This window comes from Taurulus bubalis (genome assembly GCF_910589615.1).
Source record: "Taurulus bubalis genome assembly, chromosome: 14".
Lineage (NCBI taxonomy): Eukaryota > Metazoa > Chordata > Actinopteri > Perciformes > Cottidae > Taurulus > Taurulus bubalis.
In genome coordinates this window covers 10,669,456-10,694,957 of record NC_136602.1, presented here as the reverse complement: position 1 = coordinate 10,694,957, position 25,502 = coordinate 10,669,456, and the positions used below count along the sequence as shown (strand labels likewise).

Here is a 25,502-nt window from a genome sequence, read left to right as displayed (position 1 = left end):
TCTCTTTACAAATCTCAACATCCAAAATACCTGTTCAAAGTCAAGCCAGCCTGTTGAGTTTGATCTTTTATAGTTCACAATAAACGAATGCAGAGACAATACGCCTGCAGGCGGTTTCAGTAGACTGATAAAGCTTAGCACACAGATTCCTTTGTAACTCAGTCATGAATAAAAACAATATAATATATATATTCCTGTAATGAAGCGCAATGAGTGATGTTTTATGGTTCATCTGAGGAGAACTAGTGGTTTATTTACAACACTCACACTGAATCATGAATGTGTGTACACATTATCTTGATAAACCTTAAAAGAACCCTTCTTTGCTGTGCAACACACTCCCCGTGAACCGAATTTGGGCACCTTTACAGCTGCCTTCTTGTGTCAGAGAAATGATGAGCCCTTATGTGGTAAAGCTATTACCCTGGACACACAAACACGAGTGCATGTGTTTGAGCACAAAAGGGCTGCACAAACCAGTCAACTCCTTTTTTCTCTCCACCATCCTGGACTCTGTTGTTTTAAACCAGCCCCTTTCCGTTAGATTTGGCATTATTCAAGCTCGCACATCGATGTGAGAGGAGCAGCTCCTCCTCCGCTACACTGTCCTTGGGGCCATTTGTTTTCCATCATTTGAGCAGATTGGAGTCATGCTCGCTGTGAGTCACACATGGTGGGTGGATGTCTACACTGGGTGTGGTGGGTCAGGGATCTTACTGGCGCTTGTGGCTGCTAGCAGAGAAATAAAGCACCCAATTTGGCTCAAAATTGCATGAATGCAAATGAATGGATAGGGAACTTTTATTATGACCATTGAGAGTTAAAAACAATGCGTATGGGTGTGTAATTCCTACAGTAAGCAGGACAACTGATCCTTCAACAGCTGCACAAACATGCTGATCAGTCTTTTGGGCAAAGACCTGGAAGTCAGTTAAATTACTTTGTCAAGTATTTTTATTAGGCATTTTTTTTTTCACAGAAAATGTGTTTCCGTGTGTTAAAAAGTGTGTTTACACAGTGGCTGAAAACGTACAGTCCAAATGCTCTGTTTCGACTCCACATGTGTGCACCAGATGTGTTCCGGCTGCAACCGAACGCTGCACACAATAGACCAGCAGGAACCTGAGATGGTTGCACGCCCGCAATCCATAAAAAGAAAGAAAGAAAAAACAACTCCCAGACGACTCCTTCCCATCCCACCTCCTACCAAAACTTTGCCAGTTTTGATGAGTGGCGACTCAAGCTGCAGCAGTAGCAGCAGGAGGAGTTCCCCACTTTTATTTTTCACAGTCGACTATCTGTCTGTCTGTGCAGAGGTGAGTCAAGATAATTAGTTCCCTCAGGCTCTGTTTTTTTGTTCTTTATTTTTTATTTTTTAAATTCAACTTTTCGTGCCGTAAGCTACACCTGCTTGCCAAGCTGCAGCGCTGATGGGCGCGGCTGGGACCTGAGCCCAAATCTCTGTTTTGACTCGCCTGGGAAAGTTAAGAAAAAAAGGCACCAAAGGACCGAGGATTAAGCACGTCCCACCACGGCGCGTCAACTTCATATAAACACATTATCTCTCCAGTGGACGGGATCAGTCGGACCATCTTGACAGGAGTCGGGATTTGATTGTTTGTTGTTCGAGCTGGCTGAAGGTATGGATTTTAACAACATAAAGTACCCTGGAATAACCTGGGTATATATATATATATATATATATATATATATATATATATATATATATATATATATATATATATATATATATATATATATATATATATATATATAAAAGTTGTTTATGCTGGATGGTGCGGGTGTTTTTTCCCTACCTGGCTGTTGCTTCTCTGCACTAACTAATTGCACTCTGGGAGTTTGGTGATGGGCTGTCAACGTCTTTTTTTGGGCTTTCTAGTTATAGGCTTTGTAGTATGGAATTCCGTAAAGTCCTCTATATTCCCGTTAAAACAATTGAAAGTACTACTTTTTTTGCTTGTCTGTGTGAAGTCTAGTAGGGGTTTTGGGATCCGTTTTCTTCCGGTGGTATCTATAGAATGAATCCGTTATAGTGATCTCAGGATAGTTTTACATGTATTTTTGCCATGCTATTTGCATCCTTCTAAATATATTACCTGACCTAGCTGTAGCAGCAGCTTTATGTGACAACAACCTTACTGAGCAGATCAGTTGCGGGTTGTAATAGTTAGTCACAAGCTTTGATGAAACGAAGCAGTATAGATGTGTTCAGAAATGCTGGTTTTATTGACTTTCACTACAATTGTACTTTTCTCAGAGCTGAGAGAAACTTACTCACTTTATTGAATATTGCACTTTACAGGCTAGATTTTGGTTTTAGTGGCCCAGGCTATGAGGAAAAGGGGAAAAATGCCATTCTTTGGAGTATTTCTGCCTTTTTATTTTCCTAATGTGATATGACAGTGTGCAGTAAATGAAGCACATGCTTCTAAATGTCCTTAGCTGGCAGGGTGTGGTGAGAGGATGGTCTTTCAGAGTTTCTCTTGTGTTCTTTTGTTAGTCTTTAAGGACACTACGTGAATACAACGTCTATTGACATCTATAAATGATGCTTTATAAGCTCTGGGGCCTTTTGTGTGGTTTCCATTGTTCACATGGCATTTGAACAGCGAGACAAAGTTATTCATTTTTAAATACAGTAGAGGTGATGTCTTATACCTGATCTATCTTGGGCTTAATGGACAGTTTCTGCATTCATCAAGATCATTAAAAGCACGATGTTCGAGGGAAATTGGATCACTGAAATATTAGATTATGTTTTTTTTTAATGTCCATCATGTGACTGATGACATTTTTCTGTCTTCAGTTGCATGACATTTCAAGTTGATGCAGTAAACATCAGATACAAACGGGCTTGTCTTCAAGCCAAATAATTCCTGGAGTAACAACTGGCATTTTTGCACTTTTTCCCATTAAATGTTTGCTAAAATGGTATTTAAACCACAGTTGCAAGTCAAGGAATAAACAGACATTTAACAACAGTTGGCACAGTATACATGACTGTGGTCAACGTTTTATCATCATCATCATCATCATCATCATCATCATCTCACCAGATATAATGGGATGGACGAGTTAACGAGACAGATGGACTTCTCAGGAGGCTTGTCAGAAGAAAAGGGTGAGATTTCAGAATTTGTTCATGATGGTTTTTTTAAGGAATTCCCCATGTAAACACAAGTTAAAAATACTTGTTCACACTTGTAGCTGTAGAAATGCAGATAATATGGGTTTTATATGCAGAGCTTTTGCGATACACGCCGCTGAAATGTCTCTGGCGACACAAATGTAATGGAAACATGCAAAAACAATGCAGACCTCTTTGTGGCAAGATATATGAAAATATGACTTCTCATTTGAAAGCTTAATGACAGATTGGAATTGTGTAACGGACCCTTAAACCATACTACACACTTATTTTCTTGGGTGATGCTTTTGTCTCTTGGGGGCTTACTATCTCTAACCTCATGGCATGCCTTCACTGGTGTCGGTTTCCATTTCTGTTCCTCGCTATCAGGGTTTAAGTCATCCTCCGGGTTTTCCTCCATGTAGTCATAACTGAATGTAGGAGGGAAGCTCATCTTGCCCTAATGACTTTTGACACGGAGAAGGAACGCCTGATTATATGTTTGATGCTAACTGAGAAGAACATATAATCAGCCACCCTGTTGTCCTCATGTTTTTCTCGTCTTTTATATGTAACTTTAAAAAGAAAAGTTGAGTTTGTATCACTTCCACTCAAAACAAGTTATTTACAGAAGAGTGAAAGGACAGAGAGGAAAAAGAAGAGATAAACAAGAGAATGTGGTTCGGACACAAAAACTTATACGCAATTGGAAGATAATAAAAAGTCAAAATAAGTTTTAAGATGATTTTCACACTGATTTGGCTTCTCCGGGACTTTGTTGGAGGTTGTTTCAAAGTCGAGGAGCAACGGCATCAATCAACATGACCACCTTTAGTTTTAAATCTTGACTCTGAAACACACAAAAGTTCCAAAAATGGTGGAAAATGAGGAGGAGGAGGATGATTACAGGAGGGAGGAGAGAGCGTGGAACTGAAATGGAATTTACATTATCTGTAACTGTTTAAATTCTACAGGCTGCAGCTGGAGAACAAGATGCCTCCTAGTGGAGGAAGGGTGTTATATTAGTATTAATTATAAACACAACATGATTTTTACAAATCGTATTTAATGACTTGCCCACACTTTCTTGAAATTTAGCAAATAGTTTAACTGCCTCTATGTATTATGAGACTAAAGGCCGAACACAAAAACATGTATACGTTCACAGCATGCAACGGCAAGTTTGGGTTGAAGGTTCATTATTGCCCTTAAACATAGTAGTTTAACAAAAAGAAGAAGAAGACACTTGGGCACAAATAACCACTTACTTCATGGAGATGATTTAGCTGTTATTTCATACTTTATCTCATGATAAAAAATTAAACGATCTCAATGACAACTGAGCAAACTCTATCTGCAGAAGGCTACTAGATGTATCTGTAAAAATCTAAGGTTGTGTCACTCCCAGAAAAGACTGACATGTGATATATACTTTTATGTTTGTGTTTTTTTGTTGTTTTTAACTTTGACAAGAATTTATTAAGTCATCTAAAAAAAACTTAATTTAACTAAAACTACTTAAATATTTAGACATGATTACTCTCAACATTCAGACATTTTGGAAGCACTTTCTAATCGGCACCTGTTATAAAGAGTTTATAAGCTGCATCTAAGGGCTTCAGATAGTTAGCACATCATTTATGATACTGCGTTATTAAACAAGACTTTGATGACAAGAAAGTCGTAAGTGTGCAGGTTGTGGAGAATCTCTCTGCCATGAGTCATTAATAGTCAAGTAATTACTGAAAAGTTATGAATGTTTAACTTTCTAATACACCATTAGACCTGTTTGTAAATCATTCATTATCATTAATAAAGAAGCTGCAGTTTTCTCAATAAGAGTTCTTATAATGATGAGAATATTAATCCACTTAGCTTGTACTTGTAACCTGGCAACCTAAAACGTTTTTCTTATCAATGACCTACAACTGATATTACACATTATTATTAAATGATTCGTTATCTATTAATAAAGCTGTTAGTTTTCACATTTAAACATAAACTATATTACAAAGTGCTACTGAAAGTTGTACGACAGCGCCACACTGACGATAAATCCATCAACACTGTATCAATCAAAGCCACATTATTTCAACTCTGGAAGCGTAAACATCAACAACTCAACACTCAGAACGTATAGGTAACTCTCAGGATTATGCAGTAATCATCGTCTTTGTTTTCCGTGTGCTCAGTTGTGCGAGAAACTGTAATCTCAACGTCCAGACTGACTTCTCTACCACCAAGTGAGTGTCTCTTTCTTCTAGTCATGCTTGCTTTAATTATAAACTAAACGCATAATACAATAATTATAGCCGAGCAGTTCTAAAGGAAGTACCCGATGAGTAACAGCTCCTTCTTGTTTGGCCGTGTGTCTTCTCGTTGCTAGAGGGAACCAGCGGATCAAATCACAGGAATATGTCCAGCAGTGCTGGAGGGCTGGGCTTGGAGAAGAATGTCTTAACCCAGAACAGCGGTGGAACTTATTTTTCTTCATGTGAGAGCAAATTTCCACTCGTGATCCAAAATTGGGAAGTTGTGGGTTCGTCTTCGGACATGTTTTGAGATGTTTAATGTTGTATTTTGAACCAGTAAAAGGAAAGAGAAGTACTGATTTAGATTTTGTTTCACATCACTTGCAGTTTTTAAGAACTTCAACTTCTCTACATGTATTAGACTGCAGGTTATTTACATTTTCTTTGAAATAACGTTTCAAGGTTTTCTTGACAAAATGTATGAAGAGCTTATAAATTATAATGCTTTGTTAAGGATTAAACTACCCAACAGTATACCTGTGCCCAATTAGAGGTGACACAATTTACTGCACAGTTTAATAATCAAATCCAAATAATTTGAGAATAATTCGGACTGTTTTGATGATCAGCTTTAAAAACATGTCCAGCCTGTTAAATATGAGGATTTATAGATTTTTTATTTTTATTATTATCATTATTATTGTTGTCAAATAGTCAAAACAAACAAATCCATCCATTAATCAATCAATCAGTCAATTAATTGAGAAAATAATCATAATGAAAACAAGTATTAGCTGAAGCCTGATAGTATCTGAATACTGCCTCCACCAGAGCTTCCTGTGATTTCCTTGATAAGAAACTGAAACTGCTGTGTTATTTGGTACTCATCAAAAGAAACATGGACACAATATTGAATATCGGTACACTTCCAATAACCTATAGTCTTATAGTCAGTGCACAGCAGGTCAGCTGAACATTCAATATGTTAAACTGTTTCTGAAGGTAAGCATACAGTTCAACATATATGTTGAGTCAAGTTCCAAATAATTAATACACATTTACTTGGGTGTCAAAGTATCAGTGTTTACAGTCATTGATATTGTTCCCTCATGGAAATTCCTCTGCAAATCAATGACTATTCACAAACCTGACACAACTAATTCATCAGAAGTAACTGTCTCCTTAAGTTTGTAGATGTGTCCACGAAATTCCTAGAAAATTATAAACAAATAATGGGACTTGTAAAATACAGCGTTACAGTTAATGTATATTTGTATTGGGTAGTTTAATGCACAAGACTTCATACTCTCATCATATGTTTTGTTTTGTATGAAGATCTTGATAAAATAACTGCAGCTGCCTGTAAATGTAGTGCAGCTACAATTTAGTTTTTCTGAAATGTAGTGGAGTAGAAGTAAGTAAATAGAAGTGAGTGAGTAGAAGTGAGTAATAATAGCATGAAATAGGCATACTGTCAATTACGAGTGAGTAAAATTATTTCCACGTCACTTTAATGTGACTCAGGCATATTCCTGTTTGTGTGAACATGATCCGGTTGCAGGAAATCAAAAATAACCTGCATGCATCATCCCCCCAGCTTCTGTAGGTGTGAACACCAGCAGCTTCAGCTCCTCCTCAGGAGTTTACCTCGGAGGAGACTCCTCAGGAGGTGATGGAGGCGGGATCTTCATAGACGGAGGGGGGTACGGAAGTGCAGGAGGAGGAGGCGGCGGAGGAGGAGGAGGTGGAGGAGGCGGAGGAGGAGGAGGCGGAGGAGGAGGAGGAGGCGGAGGAGGAGGCGGCAGAGGGGGCGGCAGTTATCTCGTGAGCTCGGTGTCAAAGGTCAGGTCCAGCTCGTCGGGTGGTGCCAGGAGAGCGCAGACTGCTGGCTCAGCAGGAGGCCTGTCCCCAGTTTACCGGGAGAGGAAGAACATATCAAGCCGCTCAGGAGGTTATGACGGTGAGATCCTGTTAAGATAAGAAGTTGGCATCAAGCCTGAAACAGAAGCTTGAAAAGTTAAGGAAACAGTCAATCATGAGGGTGTTGTTAATATCTCTGTTGCCATTGTGTTTTCTTTTCTAGGAAGTTCCAGTGGCAATTCCTCTCCAGAGTTTTCACGCAAAGATTATGGAATCTATTGTAAGTGAGAGTGACAGCTGTATGTGATCATGTACTTTATGATTACACACTATTTTTTCAGGTTTATCCTCATATGTCTGTGTTTATTTTTTTTTCCTGTCTATTTTTCTTTTTCCAGGCACCAGCGGCACAAGAGGGAGGAGCGAAAGCAGAGGTATTAAATAACTGCCCCCCTCTTCTCTTCATTATTTCTGCACGATCTGACTCTAAATTGTCCTAGCTTACTTTCTTATTAAATCAGGATTCATTTGTCCATTTTGTGTGTGTGATTTTCTTTTCCAGAGAGCGAGATCAGAGCCAGATTACAAAGTGCCTCTCCTTCTGCCAGCAGATGTAAGACCACTTGAAACACATTCATTCATTTGCTGTTATGTAATTCCTCATGAAGCAACAAAGCATCTTTATTTGAGTGTGTTCATTCAAAGTACCACATGGAAAGTGAAAGATGTTTTCTTCAGCAGGGTCACTTCAGAGCAGAATGTTTTTTTGAATTCCGATGCTTTCAAATGCTTTGGCTCAGCATAGGACATTCCTTCTCTTCCACCTCTGACATGGATGTTTATGTCCATGAATTCTCAATTAGTAACACATGTGCAGTTCTTCCAGACAGAAAGTGTCCAGTACATCAGCACAAAGCAAAGCGTGAGACTCAAACACTGAGGATCATGGGTTTGTTTGCATTGTGTTCATGTGGCAGAAGAAGTGAATGGCCAGATTTGTGGTGGCAACAATGGCACACATGAGTCACTGTTTGCAGCACCACCCTTTTAAAGCAAAGCAGTGGATAGTCAGAGTTTTACAGCTGCTGATCGCTCCCCCTGCTGACGAAAGTGCATAACTGCAATCATTTAATTTGCATTTTTTAACAGTGAGTCATTCTGTGCCACCTTAACCTACCTCAACACAGCCGGGTCTCGGATTGCTATCGTGCATATTATGCAGTGGTGGAAGAAGTATTTACTACATTTACTTGAGTAGAAATAGCAATCTAACAGCATAGAATGGAATTGGTAATGAAGGCCGACCAAGTACACTTTTGAGGAAGTTTTACTTTACATTGTATGCTACTTCTTACTAAGTTCACTACATTTTACTCCAAACACCTGAACAACTCAGGGAGTATGATGCATTGTTACACATCAAACTGCCCAGCAGTAGGCTAAAGTAGTTAACAAATGTTGTCCCACCTCCACCAGATACAATAAAAGGTAATACAACACTGACTGCAGTCAGTCTTGACATGTGGGAGCAATCTGACTGAACCCAAATAAAGAAACACACAAAACTGAGGCCGAGAGCTGGTGCAAACTGAGAATGTATTAGCAACACTTAAATGTAAAAGGAGGGCAGAGATTCTACTGGTAAAAAGCTTATACGCTTTCACAAAAAAAGATCATCTACAAGCTGGAGTGACTGATGGGGTGGTGGACTTCAAGGAAGCCCAGAGTTTATTGAAAATGATTAAGCAGCTTGCCACCAGACCCACACAACTGATCCCACTCCTGTAATCAAGCACAGCCACCCAGACTTTCAAAGAGAGAGCAGGCTAGTAGCCCTATCCACAGCACAACCATAGACACAACGTAGCATCAGAAAATACTCCATTACAAGTCAAAGTCCCGCATTAAAACTTTGTACTCAAGTAAACAGAGGTTGGCTATAAATGAAAATATGAAATGCTTTTTTCTCGATGTCAGGGACGGAGCTGGATGATGTGAAGAAGCTGCTGAAGGGACGCTCCTGCAGCGTCAGTCCCACTCGCTCCTCCACCACCCTGCCTGTCCCTAAAAAGACCAGCGTGGAAACCAAAACCGTCTCTGTGGCCTCTCAGTCGAGTATATACCCTTTCTAGAGTCGCACATACTCTACATGCACAGACGCCTTGTCTCCTACAGATGTGTGGTTTAAAATAGCCTCTCAAGTATTAGCATTACATCTGAGTGAATCCTAAAATACTTCTCTGCTGCACAAATAAAATGACGTACGATATCAATCCATTTTTATGAATGAAGGTTAAACACACTTTACATTGTGTTGATTTGCGTATTTTCTTTCCTGCAGGTCCAACTTCATTTGGCTCTGGTGTGAGATCAGCTGGGTTCCAAACCATTGATACATCAGGCCTTTATGATACCGGCCTGACATCTGGGCAGTTTGATACTGGTGTGAAATCAGGCCATTATGATATCACTCTGAAATCAAGCCAATATGATACTGGTGTCAAATCAGGCCAGTATGATACGGGTGTAAAATTGGGCCAATATGATACCGGTGTAAAATCGGGCCAGTATGATGTTGGTCTGAAATCAGGCCAGTATGATACTGGTGTGAAGTCAGGACAATATGACACAAGTGTGAGATCAGCCCAGTACGAAACTGGTGTAAGATCAGCCCAGTACGACACTGGTGTAAGATCAGCCCAGTACGACACTGGTGTAAGATCAGCCCAGTACGATACTGGTGTAAGATCAGCCCAGTACGATACTGGTGTAAGATCAGCCCAGTATGATACAGCTGTGAGATCGGGCCAGTATGACACTGCTGTGAGGTCAGGCCAGTATGACACGCTGGATGCTACACTTCCTACTTTCTCTTGGTCCACCTCGACCCTGCCCTCTGCCTCCACAACGGTGGTCGCTGGCAACACCAGTAGCTACGCGTCCCAGGCCGGCACCAACAACATGTCGGGGGGAACAATGCCGCTCGGCCTCACCTCACCCTCGTCCCTGTCAGGTGAGACCAAGCGTCCCTTAAAATTAAACATTACCTGTTACCTGCAGGTGAAATGTTGTTTTACTTGGAATAAGTTTATTTATGGTTTGTTTTATTTTAATTAATTTTTACTTTTTGTTTTTATTTGTGTGTCCTTGTATTGGTTTTCTTCTTCTTCTTTTTTCTTGTTTTGTGAATATTCATGTGCAACCTGTGTGTGCTATTTTATGTTATTTAATCAAATCAAACCTTGCATTTTTGTTTACAGTTTACGGCTTTCAGAATAATCTGGCTCCCACTTCTCCCACTTCTCCCACTGTGCTCACCACCAGTGGAGGCAACGTAAATGCCTCCCTCGGAGGTATGGCAGCATGTTCTGTAAAATCCTACTATATCTAACATCCTACATATTTTGCATTAAAAACACCTTTCCTTATTGAGTGTTTAACTTGCCGTGTTTGTATTGTATACAGGTTATGGCGTTCAGAAGAACTCGTCAACTGGTGGGGGTTTCGTCAGTTCTGGAGTCTCTACAAGTAAGTCTCCAACAGTTTTAATATAATCTAAAATATTTGTATTGCCGTCAAAAACAATTCTCAAACTTAAATGATTCCTGACTGTCTTTTGTTGTTCTCAGCCACTCGATCCCAAATTGATGATTCCTATAAGAAAGACTACAAGTTCCTGATCTCTGAAAAGGAGAATGTTCCAGCTAAGAGGGATGCAGAAATGCTCATTTTGGCTAAAGACAGCGGGAAGCAGTTCACCAGCAGCAGCGTTCAGATGGGAGGTGAGTCAGCTCCTTACTGCCCCCTTCTGGAGAAACACTACATTTTCTCACAACTTAATGGGTTTCTAAACATTTAGTAGACCCAATTTCTCCACATCTACAGCAGGTTGTAAAGCATATTTAAACAGTGTACAAGTATTCTGTTTTAAATAATAGCATATCATGCCGATATTGGTCACTTGGAGGCTGTTAATAGACAGACCTGATTCCATTGTGTCTCAACATCGAGCCAACATTAAAGAAGAAGCATGAACAACCTGATGTGTATTTGAATTAACATTTACAAGTGTTTGTAATGGTTATATTTTATAGATAATTTAAATCAGAACAGGATCTGAAGTACTTTCACTATTATCAGTATGTATTTGTTGTGTTTGGGATAGAAAATAATGTATTTACTATTTAATCTCGTCTGTCTTTCTTCCTCTTTAAATTGAAGATATTGTTTTTTTTGCTTCTGCTTATTAAGCACAATAAATACAATACAACTACAATACTACTTTTACAGGGTCAATATCAGGAGATTCAATGAAGAAAGAGAAGCTCATTTCAAGCTACACTGAGACAATGCCACTGAAATCAGAGACAGGCAACTCTTACTGTGAGTAGTTATTAAAAACATAAAAAAAAATGCTTTGAGAATAGAAGAAATAGATAAGTGATGTTTTTTTCTTCATCAGATGGATCATCTGGAGTTGTAATGAAAGACAAAGCCACCTATGCAGGTATTTTTTTATTGCACGTATGTTATTATTTACATTAACGATGATTATTTTAGTGTTTGAAAGTGAGGATTTTACGCTCTCTACTCTCCGTCTTCAGAGATTCACAAGGACAGCGGCATCTTCGGAGGAGGTGGAGGACTGTGCTGCTGCACCGACGCTTGTTGCTCTTGGTGGAAATGGCTGCTGGGTCTTCTCCTCCTCTCCCTGCTCCTGCTTGGACTCCTGTTCGGGCTCATTGCACTGGGTAAGGCTGATTTTTACAACATAATGGCATTTAATAGGGAACAATAAAAATCTCCCTAAAGATAAGACCTTAGGAGTCATGGGATACTCTGCAAAGAAGCGCCTGGGAGGGACTGCTTTTGTTAGTTTGTAAACGATACAATGTGTGTTTCAGCTTTTACAGGCTGGTGAGCACTATTTCACAGTGCTGCTAAGAGCTGTGGGACTGTAAATGTAATCCCCTCCCTGGAAATTTGATCTGTGGGTACTGTCCCACTGCCATAAAGTCGGTCTGGCATTCATCGTCAGTGGAGCAGCTCCAGAAATGGTTGCTCGATGACATCAGAGACTGCAGTTTGTTTTCCTGCAGCTGGACACTTGTTGATGTGAATTTATAGAAATATGAAAAAAAGAACCATTTGCAACCTCTGATTTGAGGTATACTTGTACATGTTTGTAAGCTTGTACATGCCCAAACCTGTTGAGCGGGTACTGAGGGAAATATCTAGTAATGTGATCTGATGATGTAGATCCTGTACAGTAGGCTACAGATAGTAACCTATATGTGTGTAGTTCCTGACAACAATACAAAACTGAAGCTGAAAAGAGTAATGTTCAATTGCTCCGTAGCAGGTTAAAGGTAGCCCCCTCCCTCCCCCTCCTCAAAAATGTCTTTGTTTGATTCTTAATTTTTAAGTGACAAACATCAATATACTGCATTATGTTACATATTAATTTATTAGTCACAGTTTAATGAACTTGAGAATTACATCTGAACACATGATGCACATGTTTACATTCACTGTGACTTTCCAAGGACATCATTATCATTATGTCCACAGAAAATAAATGTCCAACAATCTGCTTAGAAATAGAACAAATTCGTTCCTTGCAACTCCAGAACTTGCCTGAAAATCATGTTTTTATTCAGTATGGAAGTAATCCAGTGATGGTTATCTGTAAATCTATGGATGTATTGCAGACAGGAGCTGAGGATAGCTAATTCTGCATAATATATTTAATGGTGTTGATTTGTCAAACTGTTCACAAAAATAGGCAAAAATCTGAGGCTCAAGTTTTAGCCCACAGCCTGATAACTGACGCAACACACTTCCTCTTCGGCAGTTGTCTCACATTTGAGTGTTTTAACACTGTTTTAATAGTAACAATAACACACTTTACTTTTATAGCACAATTGTATGGACACATGAAACATAAACTGCTTTACATGAAAGTGAATGCTGAACAACTAATCATCCCATTTAACATGAATTAAGAGAGATAGTTAAGCAGTCAACCATACATTTTCAGAAGTCGAAGCGAGAGAAGGCTTCTACGAGGATACATTCATAACCTGTGGAAAACACTATAGTTTATTTTATTACAGATTGATGATATTTTCTTCTCACTGCCTCCACAAGTGGTCCTTGTATGTTTATCCTTCCAAATGTCGACATCTCTTTCTCAGCTGAAGACGTGAGAAAGCTGAAGAATCGAGTGGCTACGCTGGAGGCCGAGTCCTCGGTGACTGCTGCTCGTACCAGCCGGCTGTCAGGTTCTTCCAATGACCTCAACTTCTATGGGGCCGCTGGAGCTGGAGCTGCAGCTGGAGCTGGAGGTGGAGGTGCAGGTGGAGCTGGAGGTGCAGGTGGAGGTGGAGCTGGAACTGGAGCTATAGCTGGAGTTGGAGGTGGAGGTACCGCACACACTGACAACACGCTGCACCTTGGCGTTGGGGGTGGTGGTGGAGGCTCAGGCTCCAAAACACGAATCGGAATTGCAGCTGGTGGCGCCGGCGGCGGTGGTGCTGGAAATGGAGTTGACGTCATCGTTGGAGGCGGTTCTGCTGGTGCCAGTGGGGCTGTGGCCACCGGGGCCGGTGCTGGTGGAGGTGCCGGTACCGGTACCAGCTTCAGTGGCAGCACCGGTACTAGTTCCAGTGGCAGTGTTGGCAGAAGAGTCAGTACTGGTACCATTTTAAGTGGCAGTGCTGGCAGTGCTGGTGGCACCAGTGGTGGCACTGGTTTCGGGACTGGAGTGAGCGGAGGACACATAGACGCTGCTTCTCTTCAGACGACGATCCAGCGGATGTTAAGAACTGAAATGCAGTCACAGTCATACAGAGGTACTGCACATATATGCCACACACACACACACACACACACACACACACACACACACACACACACACACACACACACAGACAGACAGACAGACACACACACACACACACACACTGCATTTAAGTTAATTGAACTGTTGTTTTCTATCTCAGCTTTTCTAGTATCGTCAGTGCAGGGAGAGAGAGGACCTAAAGGTGAAATTAAAATATTTATTTCATAACATCTAAACCTATACTTAAAAAAAAGAGTTCATTAACACAAGTGTATTTGTTGTTCTTTTCAGGGGACTCTGGAACTAAAGGTCAGGAAGAAAAGCACTTACTGTAACTGTAATTCTGTTGGTCTGTTGCATTGTTTATGTCAGCTACTGTGGACCGTCGTCATTATCAAATGTATCTTTTACTTATCACAGGAGATTCTGGTTTCCCTGGACTTCCAGGTGAGCAATGATGACTAATATTTCCATTGAGTCAATATTTAGTTATTTCTTCGGACCTTTGCGTGACATCATATTGTAATTTTACTGATTGTGACCTTTGACCTCAGGTGCTCCGGGTGCAATGGGACATGCAGGCCCTGAAGGTTCCAAAGGACAGAAAGGAAGCCTGGGTACAGAAAGCGCTTCAGTTTAATTCCATCATGCAAGTACACTGCTTAGCTTATTAATAATGAGGCATTTTATCTGTGTGTAAAATGTCTGATCAGGTGATCATGGGGTGGATGGTGCACCAGGCATCAGGGGTCGCGAGGGCCCGTCTGGCCCCAGAGGTGAGGCAGGACCTTCAGGCTTTGCATCGAAAGGTGAAAGAGGTAAGGCTCAGATTCCCCTCAGCAACAGAGCTTGTGTGTGCATTAGTGATACTAATTACATCTAGTGTATCTTGATTGTGTCACTGCAGAATCTCATGTTTATTTTATGCAGGTAGCACTGGGGATGCTGGCCCACCTGGTCAAAAAGGTGAGATCATTGAACAGTTTTCATTGTCACTGGTAAAAACATTTAATTGTGTTTGATGGGTTTTGTGTGCTTTATTTTCATTCTCAATGAAATCATATTATCCTGCCCATCAGGATCTAAATGAATGCACATTCATGCACACGCACACACACCGATGGCACAGCCTTTAGTATCTTGCCCAAGGACACTTTGACCTGCAGACTGGATGAGTCGGGGGTCGCCGATCTTCCAATTAGAGGATGACCTGCTTTGTTTTAATAACATAATAATGTCGGAATAAGCGAAACACCAAAAGAAAACAAAAGAAATAGAAAAATAAGTTAAGATAGAAAAATAATTTTAAATACATAATAATAATGATACATTTGAAAAAAACCTCAAAGAAACTAACCAATTTGAGTCATGGCAAATCAAATAAAACTATACATTTTTTTATGTTTTACTTGCTGACAAAAGGTGCATTTTCTACCTTTTTTTGTTACTTCATTGTGTATGAACGCTAAATGGCACCAGGTGGCAGCATAGAGCCATCTGGTGAATAAAGCCTCCATATTGTTTTGTGAAAAAGTAAACAAGATCTCCTTTGAGGTAGAAACATACAGTAATTAAGAATGAAAATGGCTTAAATGATGAATTCTAGTTTTATATCTTTACAGTTAATGGTGCTACTGCGAGAACTCCATCAACAATATGAATATTTGTAATACAGTGGGTATTACAAATATTCAAAATTGTTGATGGAGTTCTCGTTGTAGCACCATTAACTGTACAATTATATCATCAATTCCTTTAAGTAATGTAAATAAAGTATATAAAAAAAGAAAAGGTGTGAATTCTTTGCACTTTTTAGGATAATTAGGCTTTTATAAAACAGTATATCCAATGGCAGTTCCACATTAGTTAATTCATGTTTTTGTTCAACGTTGTTTTTCCTTTCTAATAATTATTAATCTATGATCTAGGTGCACCTGGAGTTTCTGGACTTCCTGGAACACCAGGTCAGTTTCATGTTGAGCATTACGGTGACTCCAGAAACATCGGCTGACTTTTATCAAATTTACCAACTGAAACTACTGTTAGCAGTGTCTTGATTTACGCCCTGCCATTTTACTTAAACTGTTTTATGAAACATCAACTAGGTCTTCAGGGTTTCCGTGGCGAGGCAGGGCTACCTGGACCTAAAGGTAGGTCACGAGGACTTTGTCTAGTTGAAAAATACACTGAAATTCATTGTTTCTTTATTTGACATACTATAATGTTACTCACAGTCACTCTTGTCACTCAGGTGACAGAGGGCTGGGTGGAATCCAAGGACTTAAAGGTTTGTTGTAACTACATCAGTTTTTCATAGCACTTGTTGTCAGTGAATTTTTCTAACTGCATTTTAATGATTTTTTTTAATCTCAGGTGAAGATGGTGATACAGGTCTCAGAGGTGTGAAAGGTCAGTATACCTTTGTGAATCAAGCTGTCGAGTCAGCATGTTGAACACTCTGTGCAGTTTTCTAAAACAGTTGTCCTACTCCTCAGGTGATCCTGGTGTACCTGGGCTGCAAGGGCCAGCAGGAGAGAGAGGACTCAAAGGGTCAATGGGTGAGTCACAGCTCCAGATAATTAATAATGATAATGCATTCTCAGACACTCTGATTATGGAATTGTGCTTAGCTTAGCACAAAGACTGGGAGCAGGGGGAACAGCTAGCCTGGCTCTGTCCAAACACAATTCACCCACCAGCATCTCTAAAGCTCACTAGTTAACATATCATACCTTGTTTTGTTTAGTCCAAACAACATTATAAAACAATGTGGTAACATCGTAATTAGTTGTTTCACGCCGGGTTGTGTGACGGACTATTTCTTGACTGGAAGTAGTAACTTCCTAAAGTCTCTCCTGATTGCCTGGACACTGTTCAAAATGTTGAGCTATTACTTAAATATGACTTAATTATAATGCATTTAGGTGATGAGTGTACTGTGCATCATAACAAAATACTCACCCTTCCAAAAAAATGGATAAAGCACGGGATATAATGGGATATAATCTATCTCATTTAGTCTTATTAATTGTATACATTAGCTATTTAAACGATTTAGATCTTAGTAGCTCACTTATCGTTAATTTATTTCTTAACTTGGTATTGTGATGTGAACACACCACGACGAATTTCAATGAGGCCGTAACAAGAATAGTAAATAGCATGATCGTCCAAGGGGCAGCAGAGAGGAGTCTTCATATAAAGATACAATACAACTTTATTTTTCCTGAGGAAAATTGCTGTGCAACAGGTGCAATACAAAGTGGGAAGAGCGTAAATATAAATGTATAATATAATTATATAATAGAACACCTCTTTTACTCTTAATTTAAGACACTGTTACAACACAATTAGAGTGACTAATAGATTGACATTGACTATCATTATTTTCTTTCCTTTTTATGTTGTCAGGGTTGTCTGGAGCTGATGGATCGAAAGGATCAAGAGGTAAATAAGTCATTATACAAGCATTACAGATACTTCTATTTAAATATCACTTTGATATGCACAAGGAGTTAACAATTGAAATATCACTCAAAAGTATTGTTTTTGACCCTCAGGTGACCAAGGATCTGCTGGGCCACCTGGAATCAGAGGTCCTCCTGGAGATTATGCACTTTCAGGTAAACTGAGCCTCTCATGAAACTTCATGGGTATTCAGCTATTTAAACATTGTCATTAGTAGATGAGATGATAAGATATATTCATGATATCTCTCCCTCCCTGTAGGAACCCACGGGCAAGGATCACCAGGTACGACTATCTATACATCACACATTTTAGATTTCTCATTTATTTTGTGACACTATGATTTTGACTCTCTCAAAACCTTTCTTGTGTCTTGCTTTTAGGAATACCAGGGAATCCAGGAAGACCCGGTGCTAAAGGTACAGTGTTAACTTCCGCTTAGTCGAGGGCCATCTGTTGCAGAAAGTGTTTGCTGTCTAAATACCACCTGTGCTATTAATCTGTGTGTCTGATGTTCCATGTTTCTTTGTCTGTTTTAGGTGACGCAGGTGAACCAGGAAGAATCATCAACGCAGGTAACAGCTCATGATAAAACATTATATTTTAACATAGTATTGATTCGATTATAGTTTGAGGTTATCTAACTATCACTTTATTTTATTTTCCAGGTGGCTCCACATCTTTCGGCATCCCAGGACCACCCGGGCCTTCCGGTCCTCCCGGTCCTCCCGGTTCTGCAGGTCTTCCAGGATTATCAGGTTTGACCCTTGGCAGCTGGGAAATTAGCCAGATGGTGTCCTTTGCATTCTGGGTATCTTGCATGTTAGCCCTGAAATACAACATCAGTAGTAAGAATACTTTGTGACTTACCTCCTCAGGTCCCATTGGCCCTGCTGGTCGTCCTGGCCAACCTGGTAGGTCACTGCAGATTTGACTCGTAAAGGAAGCTTTTTAGATCAGATATGAAGTCATCAGAGTCTCATGAATGCTGCATTGTTTGTTTTCACAGGTGTTAAAGGTGACAGAGGGTATAGGGGAGAGCAGGGAGAATCAGGAATAACAGTTAGAACATCTGAAAGTCTCAGCTCAAGCTCAAGTGAGTACCTTTTTATTGGATTGACACCATGTGTTTAGAGGTGAGAAATCTGTGGCCGCATCTGTGGTGTCACATTATCTGCTGAATACAATAAAAGTAAACTACATAGTAGACTATGCAACCTTTGAGTGAAAAATAAGTAAATAACACAAACTTCATCTTTCAAATGAATCCAGTTTGCTCACTCAGGCGTTGTGATGCTACAGCTTTGCTTGGTCTAATTATTCTGATCCTTTACTTAAGGAAAAGTATAATTACCACGCTGTAAATATACGATATATGTGACAAATAAAAGTAATTAATTTACAATCTCATTTATGTAAAATGTAAGTGTAATCAATACTTAAAGTATCAAGACTAAAAGTAAACATGCAGACAAATTGTTGCTGTGGTTATTATATGACAATATATCCCAATATTATTATTACTCATGCATTAACGTTTAATATGCAGCATTTTCCTGCTGTAGTTGGTTGAAGTGGAACTAATCTTTTAAACATTTTGTGTACTGCAACTATTGATTATTCATATTTGTGGGTCAATCTGCTGATTATTTTATCAATTAATCTATTGATTAGTTGGTTCTTAAAAAAGAGAGAGAAAGAGAAAGAGAGAAAAGCTTTCACAATTACCCAGAGCCCAAAGTGAAACCTGCACAATGCTTGTTTTGTCCAAACGACAGTCCAAACCACAACATTATTAGACATAATTTAAAAGTACTTGAGTACTAAATTACATCCTACCACCCATAGCTTATAGTAGCTAATGATCGAAAATAATAAAGAGTACAAAGTCAGTTTATTGAGTATAAAATTCCGCACTTGTGCAACTGTTACATGTTCACATTTATTATTATCCTGTAGTTGTAACCTGTGGCCACAGGGGGGCGCTGTTCAGCAAAAGTTACATCGGGTGCCTTTTAATGTCATTTTCTACATTTATAGCCAGGTGTGTCCCTCTCTACAAGAATACTATTCATTACTTAAACGTGTATCTGGTTCTGCTTTAGGGCAGTTCAGTGCCAGTGGAGGTTCAGGACAACCTGGCCCACCCGGCCCACCGGGTGAACCTGGACGTCCAGGTAAATAAAACACGACATGCTTTGTTGCAGCCTTGTCAAAGAGGACATCTTTAATGATTGACGAATGACCACAGCGTTCTTGTAATGTTCTGACTGTTTTAATCATGTTTCCATTAGGAGATTCAAGACAAGGACCCCCAGGACCAGCTGGGCCTCCAGGCAAGTATTTAAGTTACTTAAATCCAAAGTTTCAAACATGGACGCTGGATCATACGGTGAGATCGGTATTATGTGAATATAATATTTATATCCAACTTTATTCATGTTTTTTTTTAAAGGTTATGGAAGACCAGGACCTAAAGGAGACAGAGGAGACACAGGCTTTGCATCCAGCTCTGGTACGATGCTAAATCTAAGCTTGTGCTTAATGTGTGTTTGACTCGTAATTAGCACTAACTGAAAACTTTTCCAACACTACTCTCCTTACAGGATCTCTCTATACTGGACCACCGGGACCACCAGGACCACCTGGGCCTTTTGGGCCCAAAGGATCAACAGGTGATCAGCTTTTGTGAAGACCTCATACGTTAGCTTAATTTAAAGAAACATTTAGTTTTAGCAATACTTAATCATAACATCTCCATCGTTATTTTAGGTTCTCCTGGACCAAGAGGTTACCAAGGTAACTGTCTCACTTTATTCATGTTATAGTACTTCTGACTGTAAAGTAACAACACAGATGGTTTTAGCCACACGGTGGTCAAAGACTTCCCATTGAATCATTTGCTGAAACAAAAGTAACAGTGGCATCTTGTCTGTCTCAGGTGAACCAGGCCAGGCAGGTGTGCCGGGTACCACAGGAAGAGGAATCTCCGAGAGAGGTCAACATCCAAACACAAATCATACAAACTCAGACAAGAATGATATTAGAGAGCCACACTTTACAGGTGGGATGCACACGTGTGGTAACTGTGTATTTATTTCTTCTTTACAGTGTCGACTTACGTCGGAGGAAACGCGATCCCTGGACCACCAGGTCCACCGGGAGTTCCTGGACTTCGTGGACCCCAAGGTTATAAAGGTACCAGCACATCAAAATCTGTGAATGCTGTCAATGTTTTATTGTCTGTATTTCAAATTAAATACTGTGTGCGTCACGTGACGAAAATGCTTTTGTTGTTTCTATGTCTAAGGGGACACGGGATCTCCTGGTATTTCTGGCTCTTCAGGAGGTAGAGGAAGTCATAATTACAATAATTTCACAATAACACACAAAGTCAAGTGTGCATGAATAGCTCCCAGTGGCTTTAAATGTTTACTTTTCCTTTAGGGTTTTTACTATCTTATTTTGTCCTCAGGCTCCATCTCAGTCACCTCAGGCCCTCCAGGCCCCGCAGGTCCTCCTGGCCCTCAAGGCCTGCCGGGCTCCTTCGCTTCTTCCAGTGAGATGCGTCAATACATCAATGACTATCTAAGTAAGAGTTTTTCTGACGCAAGGTCACACGCTCACAGGCTGTCAGGGGGACAGAACACAGTATGAATCGGTGTTATTGGCTCTGTGCAGGTAGAAGCAGACACTCTAATGTCGCCGGACCTCCAGGTCCACCTGGGCTTCCAGGAACCCCCGGAAGCTTCTCAGGCTCTATCGATGACATCTCCACTCGTATCATTGCATATCTGCAACGTAAGCCTGCGCTTCTCTCCAGGATGTATATTACAAAAAGGCAGTTTGAGGGATGTCTACATATGGGGCATAATTATAGCAGATTAGGGGCCACAAGTAACTGTGTTCTGCAATTTCAGGTTCTGGCTCAGGCCTCAGCATTGGTGTTCAGGGTCCTCCAGGACCACCTGGTCCCCCTGGCTCTGGCTCTGGCTCTGGGTCTCTGACGGTCAGCGGCCTCATCATTATGCTTCAGAGTAAGTACAATACATACTGTGGCTGAGTCAAGAGGTATCAGATCCATATATTCTCCCCACAGCACTCTACTGTCTCTGTACACCCTTCAGTGTCATCTTATTTGACTGTGAAGACAGAAAAGTATGAGGACTTGCTTTTCCAGAGGAATCTCCAGCTAAACTATGTCTCTCCGCTGTGATTTGTCTAGGAGACGATGTGAGGAGATATTTGGCAGGACCACCAGGGCCACAAGGACCACAGGGACCACCAGGCCTATCAGGAGGGATTTCAGGCGGTTACACCGTTGAGGAGATAGCCACATACATCTTCAAAATCATGACTGGTAAGCATAGGTTACACTAACAGAAAAACAATAACCCTCAAAGTGATACCTGTACTTAATCTATTAGCCAGTCAGTCAATCAATCCAATTGCTTTTATTGTCATTTCCAGACAGAGGGATTGCTAGAGGTCTGCCCGGCCCACCCGGTCCTGCTGGGCCTTCCGGTGCAGGGGGATCTGGCTTCACTACCGCTACGATTGACTATTCTGCACTGATGAGAAGTAAGTCATTGTGTTTTCCGTTGGCAACCACCATTTTGTTGTCGAGTCGTGAAAAGTTAGTCACTCATCCTCCATCTTAAAATCTAAACGTAACCTTTTAAACTGATTGAATCTTCATTTACTTAGATTCAGACTTCCGCTCTTGGATTAACTCGGCCGTACAACACGGTCCTCCTGGTCCTCCCGGTGTCCCGGGGCAAACTGGCCCTCCTGGTCCTCAGGGGCCGACAGGACTCTCCACTGCCACTGTGTATGGGTCAGAAGGTGGTCGTGGCTACAGCTTGGAGGATATTCAGCGTTACCTGCAGGGTGAGTCTCACAGAGTGAATGAACCGAACGTCCTTAGGCTTAGATTCACATAGCAAGGTAATTTACTGGCTTCATTATAATAATAATAAATAACAATTTATCCTCAACTAATGTTATTACACTGTATACAGTACGGTCCAAAGGGTAATAATGATTACATTATATATATATATATATATATATATATATATATATATATATATATATATATATATTATTCAAAGTACCCTCAATTTAAATTATAGCATCAATTACATTTAGAAGAGAAACAAAATATGAATCTAATCAAAACATAAATGATCGTTATAACTGCCACCCTAAGAGTATATTAACTGAAAACAGGATTAAACATTTATACAACACTTGTACATATTAGAATGATATTGACGTTGACTTGAATCTTTCTCAGGTTCTGGTTTCAGAGGTGTTCCCGGCCCTCCTGGTCCTCAAGGTCCTCCGGGACTACCGGGTCCATCAGGCAGTTACAGAGAATCAATTTCCTACAATGGAAACTCCCATCGAGAGAGTATCCGTGCTGAAGTTCAAGACTATCTGACCAGTAAGCTCCTAACGTCCCACACAGACAGATTCAAGACATGTGAGCACAGATGAGTGCGGATATCACCAATGATCTATATCTTTAAGGTGACGGTGTTCGTCGCGCCATCATTGGAGCTCCGGGGCCTGCAGGACCGAGGGGTCAGAAGGGAGATCGTGGAGAGTCGGGTTCCATCCAGAGCTACGCGCAGAGCCAGAGCTACTCTCAGGGTGACTCGCGATACGGCTCTGAACGCAGAGACATCGATATCAGCAGGCTCACCGAGTCATTGGACTACTCCAGCGTCGCCATGAAGGTTACAGACTACATCAAGAGTGAGTCGACCCAAAACCCTTATCTCCCCTATATTTATAGGACAACATGGAAATAAATATTCATGGATATTTGTTTACTCCTGTAACTTACTACTCTAAATATGCTCCAGCCATAGTTCCCATAATGCTTTGCACTTTCTGAGAATATCATTATCTCAGATGTCCCCAATAAACGTCCCTAAATATGCTTAGAAATATCAGAAAAAGACAACTCCTGAACTTGCCGGAGAGTTATCATGTTTTTTAAGTTATTTAGTATCAAAGACATCTTGTCTGTACATCTTTGGGTAAAGTGCAAACCGGAGGAATTGCTCATAGCTAATTCTGCATACTTTTAATGGCGATCGTTTCACTAAATCTAACAAATATCAGCTAAAAGCAGAGGCCATAGCTCTTAATTCTTTCTGGGTCAGACATCTGATTCAAGTGAAGGATCAGAGTACATCTTCCTCCTCTGGCCAACAATGAGGATGAGCTTCCCTTAAGTCCTGTGATACATCTACCCTCCTCTAGATCAAGGCCTGCTGCAGGAGTATCTGATTGAGGGTCCTCGGAGGGAGAACGTGAGAGCGGTCCAAGGCCTCCCTGGTCCACCTGGCCCCGCCGGACCTGCTGGTCAGAGCCGCGTCATCGGTTCCTATGGCAACGTCACAGCTGACCTCATGCAGTTCTTCAGAAGTGAGGATACAGAGTTGATGATTTTCCACAAAACAGACTCATGTAAGTGTAGTTGAAAAATGTTGCTTCATCACAACTGAAACTGTGCTTCTGCTCCTGCGCAGCGTACGGCACCATCCCCGGCCCTCCAGGAGGCCCTGGATTAAGGGGTGACCAAGGGCACCCAGGACCCAGAGGAGAAAAGGGTACATTTAAACAGAGTCGATGACACCAAACTTATTTTCCAGAGTACTGTTTTTAGTGAAGTGACTGAGACGAGCAAGTCTGAGATTTTCTTATGCTTGCAGGTGATCCTGGGCGCCCAGGGATACCGGGAATACCCGGGTCCTACTCTGTCCAAATTCCACACAGAGTGCAGAAGAGGGATGCAGGTAACTTCAGTCAAATGTTGTTGAATCACATAAAAAATGGCCAGTGTTTCCGACATGTAACATTTATTTTTCCTCCACTGTAGGAGAGAAAGTTGTTGGTCGTCGCCATCGCCGTCACGCCGGCTAAACATACTACTGGGTCGAGTTAGATTTATTTTTAGTCATCTTTTTTTTTCTTCAGGTGTTAAACTGTAGCAATGCAAGTAGTTAAACAGCTTTTTTTATTGTTGCCAGCTGTAGAACAATCACAGGACAATTTGAGAAAATAAATGCAGCCAAAAACGCAATGCGTCTCTTTAAAACTGCTTCAGTAGAGGCAAGGATTTAGCTGCTGGGCAGTGTTTTTTTGGTCACATAGACTTGATTATCTTTGACATGTGGGTGTATAATGTTTACTTTTCCAAGTTAGCTTGCAATACTTTTTTTTCTTCCAGGGGCAGCATCGTTTAAGAGAATATCTATTTTTAGGCAATAAGTAGCGGAGTAGTGTTATAATGGCCCTTTGCATCTTTTTTCCACTGCTTGAGTTACTGGTGTATGTTTTTTTTTCCTATTCGTTGACTTTTGAGGAATATATTGTATTGAGGACTATACAAGAGTTAAATGTTAAGGTAACCCTCCAATGTTTCATAAAATACTTACAAATTATCCACATAAATGTCACCAACCTCCAGCCTGTAAGTTATCCATTTACCCCAGACAAATTACAAAATGATTTACATTTGTTAAATATATAAAAGGAATGCATCATTACCAGTCAGAGTGATTCATTTGTGCAGCAGGGAGGGGCCGTTGGGAACAGTACATGTTGCTGTAATAAAGACTGATGATTTACTTGAAAGGTTTGTTGGTAAAATAAATAAATAACATTGTTTGCATGGTTGAAAAAGATAATCACTAAGAAATGATTGATTGGGTTGTATATTTTTGTATGAGCGCACTGAAATTGATATTTTCTTTATACCATTAAGTGTTGAAAAGATTAAATTATAAAAATGTTCCCGGAACCTGTTTTGCGTAATGAACTTATTGACATCTGATCAATAGATTTGAAAAACACAAAAATAAATCTATTTTTGGACTTGGGAGTCTTGATCTTCACTTGAGGGGTTTCCAGA

General features: G+C 40.4%; 1 protein-coding gene across 3 annotated transcripts; it reads left to right on the top strand.

The window, feature by feature from the left end:
* The first annotated feature begins 1,582 nt into the window (after positions 1–1,582).
* col17a1b (collagen, type XVII, alpha 1b) lies at positions 1,583–25,391 on the top strand. 3 transcript variants are annotated; one of them, XM_079230111.1, is made up of 56 exons: positions 1,602–1,640; positions 3,078–3,142; positions 5,341–5,391; positions 5,535–5,642; positions 6,998–7,360; positions 7,484–7,540; positions 7,659–7,694; positions 7,823–7,873; positions 9,238–9,375; positions 9,602–10,273; positions 10,521–10,613; positions 10,726–10,788; positions 10,890–11,042; positions 11,551–11,643; positions 11,723–11,767; positions 11,865–12,011; positions 13,458–14,114; positions 14,265–14,306; positions 14,396–14,413; positions 14,525–14,551; positions 14,659–14,721; positions 14,818–14,922; positions 15,035–15,070; positions 16,033–16,068; positions 16,210–16,254; positions 16,356–16,391; positions 16,478–16,513; positions 16,600–16,662; positions 17,516–17,551; positions 17,665–17,727; positions 17,834–17,857; positions 17,956–17,991; positions 18,112–18,147; positions 18,241–18,330; positions 18,451–18,486; positions 18,582–18,668; positions 19,678–19,749; positions 19,867–19,908; positions 20,028–20,087; positions 20,179–20,247; positions 20,345–20,371; positions 20,514–20,570; positions 20,684–20,770; positions 20,883–20,921; positions 21,048–21,164; positions 21,254–21,373; positions 21,493–21,609; positions 21,798–21,932; positions 22,043–22,153; positions 22,280–22,462; positions 22,872–23,021; positions 23,108–23,335; positions 23,849–24,013; positions 24,118–24,198; positions 24,301–24,384; positions 24,468–25,391. In XM_079230111.1, the coding sequence occupies exons 2-56, from the start codon at positions 3,088–3,090 to the stop codon at positions 24,509–24,511; spliced, it is 5,685 nt and encodes a 1,894-aa protein (XP_079086237.1). In that variant the 5' UTR covers positions 1,602–1,640; positions 3,078–3,087; the 3' UTR covers positions 24,512–25,391. The 3 variants fall into 3 exon arrangements, with proteins under 3 accessions (XP_079086236.1, XP_079086235.1, XP_079086237.1); XM_079230109.1 differs by having other exon boundaries at positions 1,601–1,640; positions 13,458–14,306; XM_079230110.1 differs by lacking the exon at positions 3,078–3,142 and having other exon boundaries at positions 1,583–1,640; positions 13,458–14,306.
* Positions 25,392–25,502: the final 111 nt, after the last annotated feature.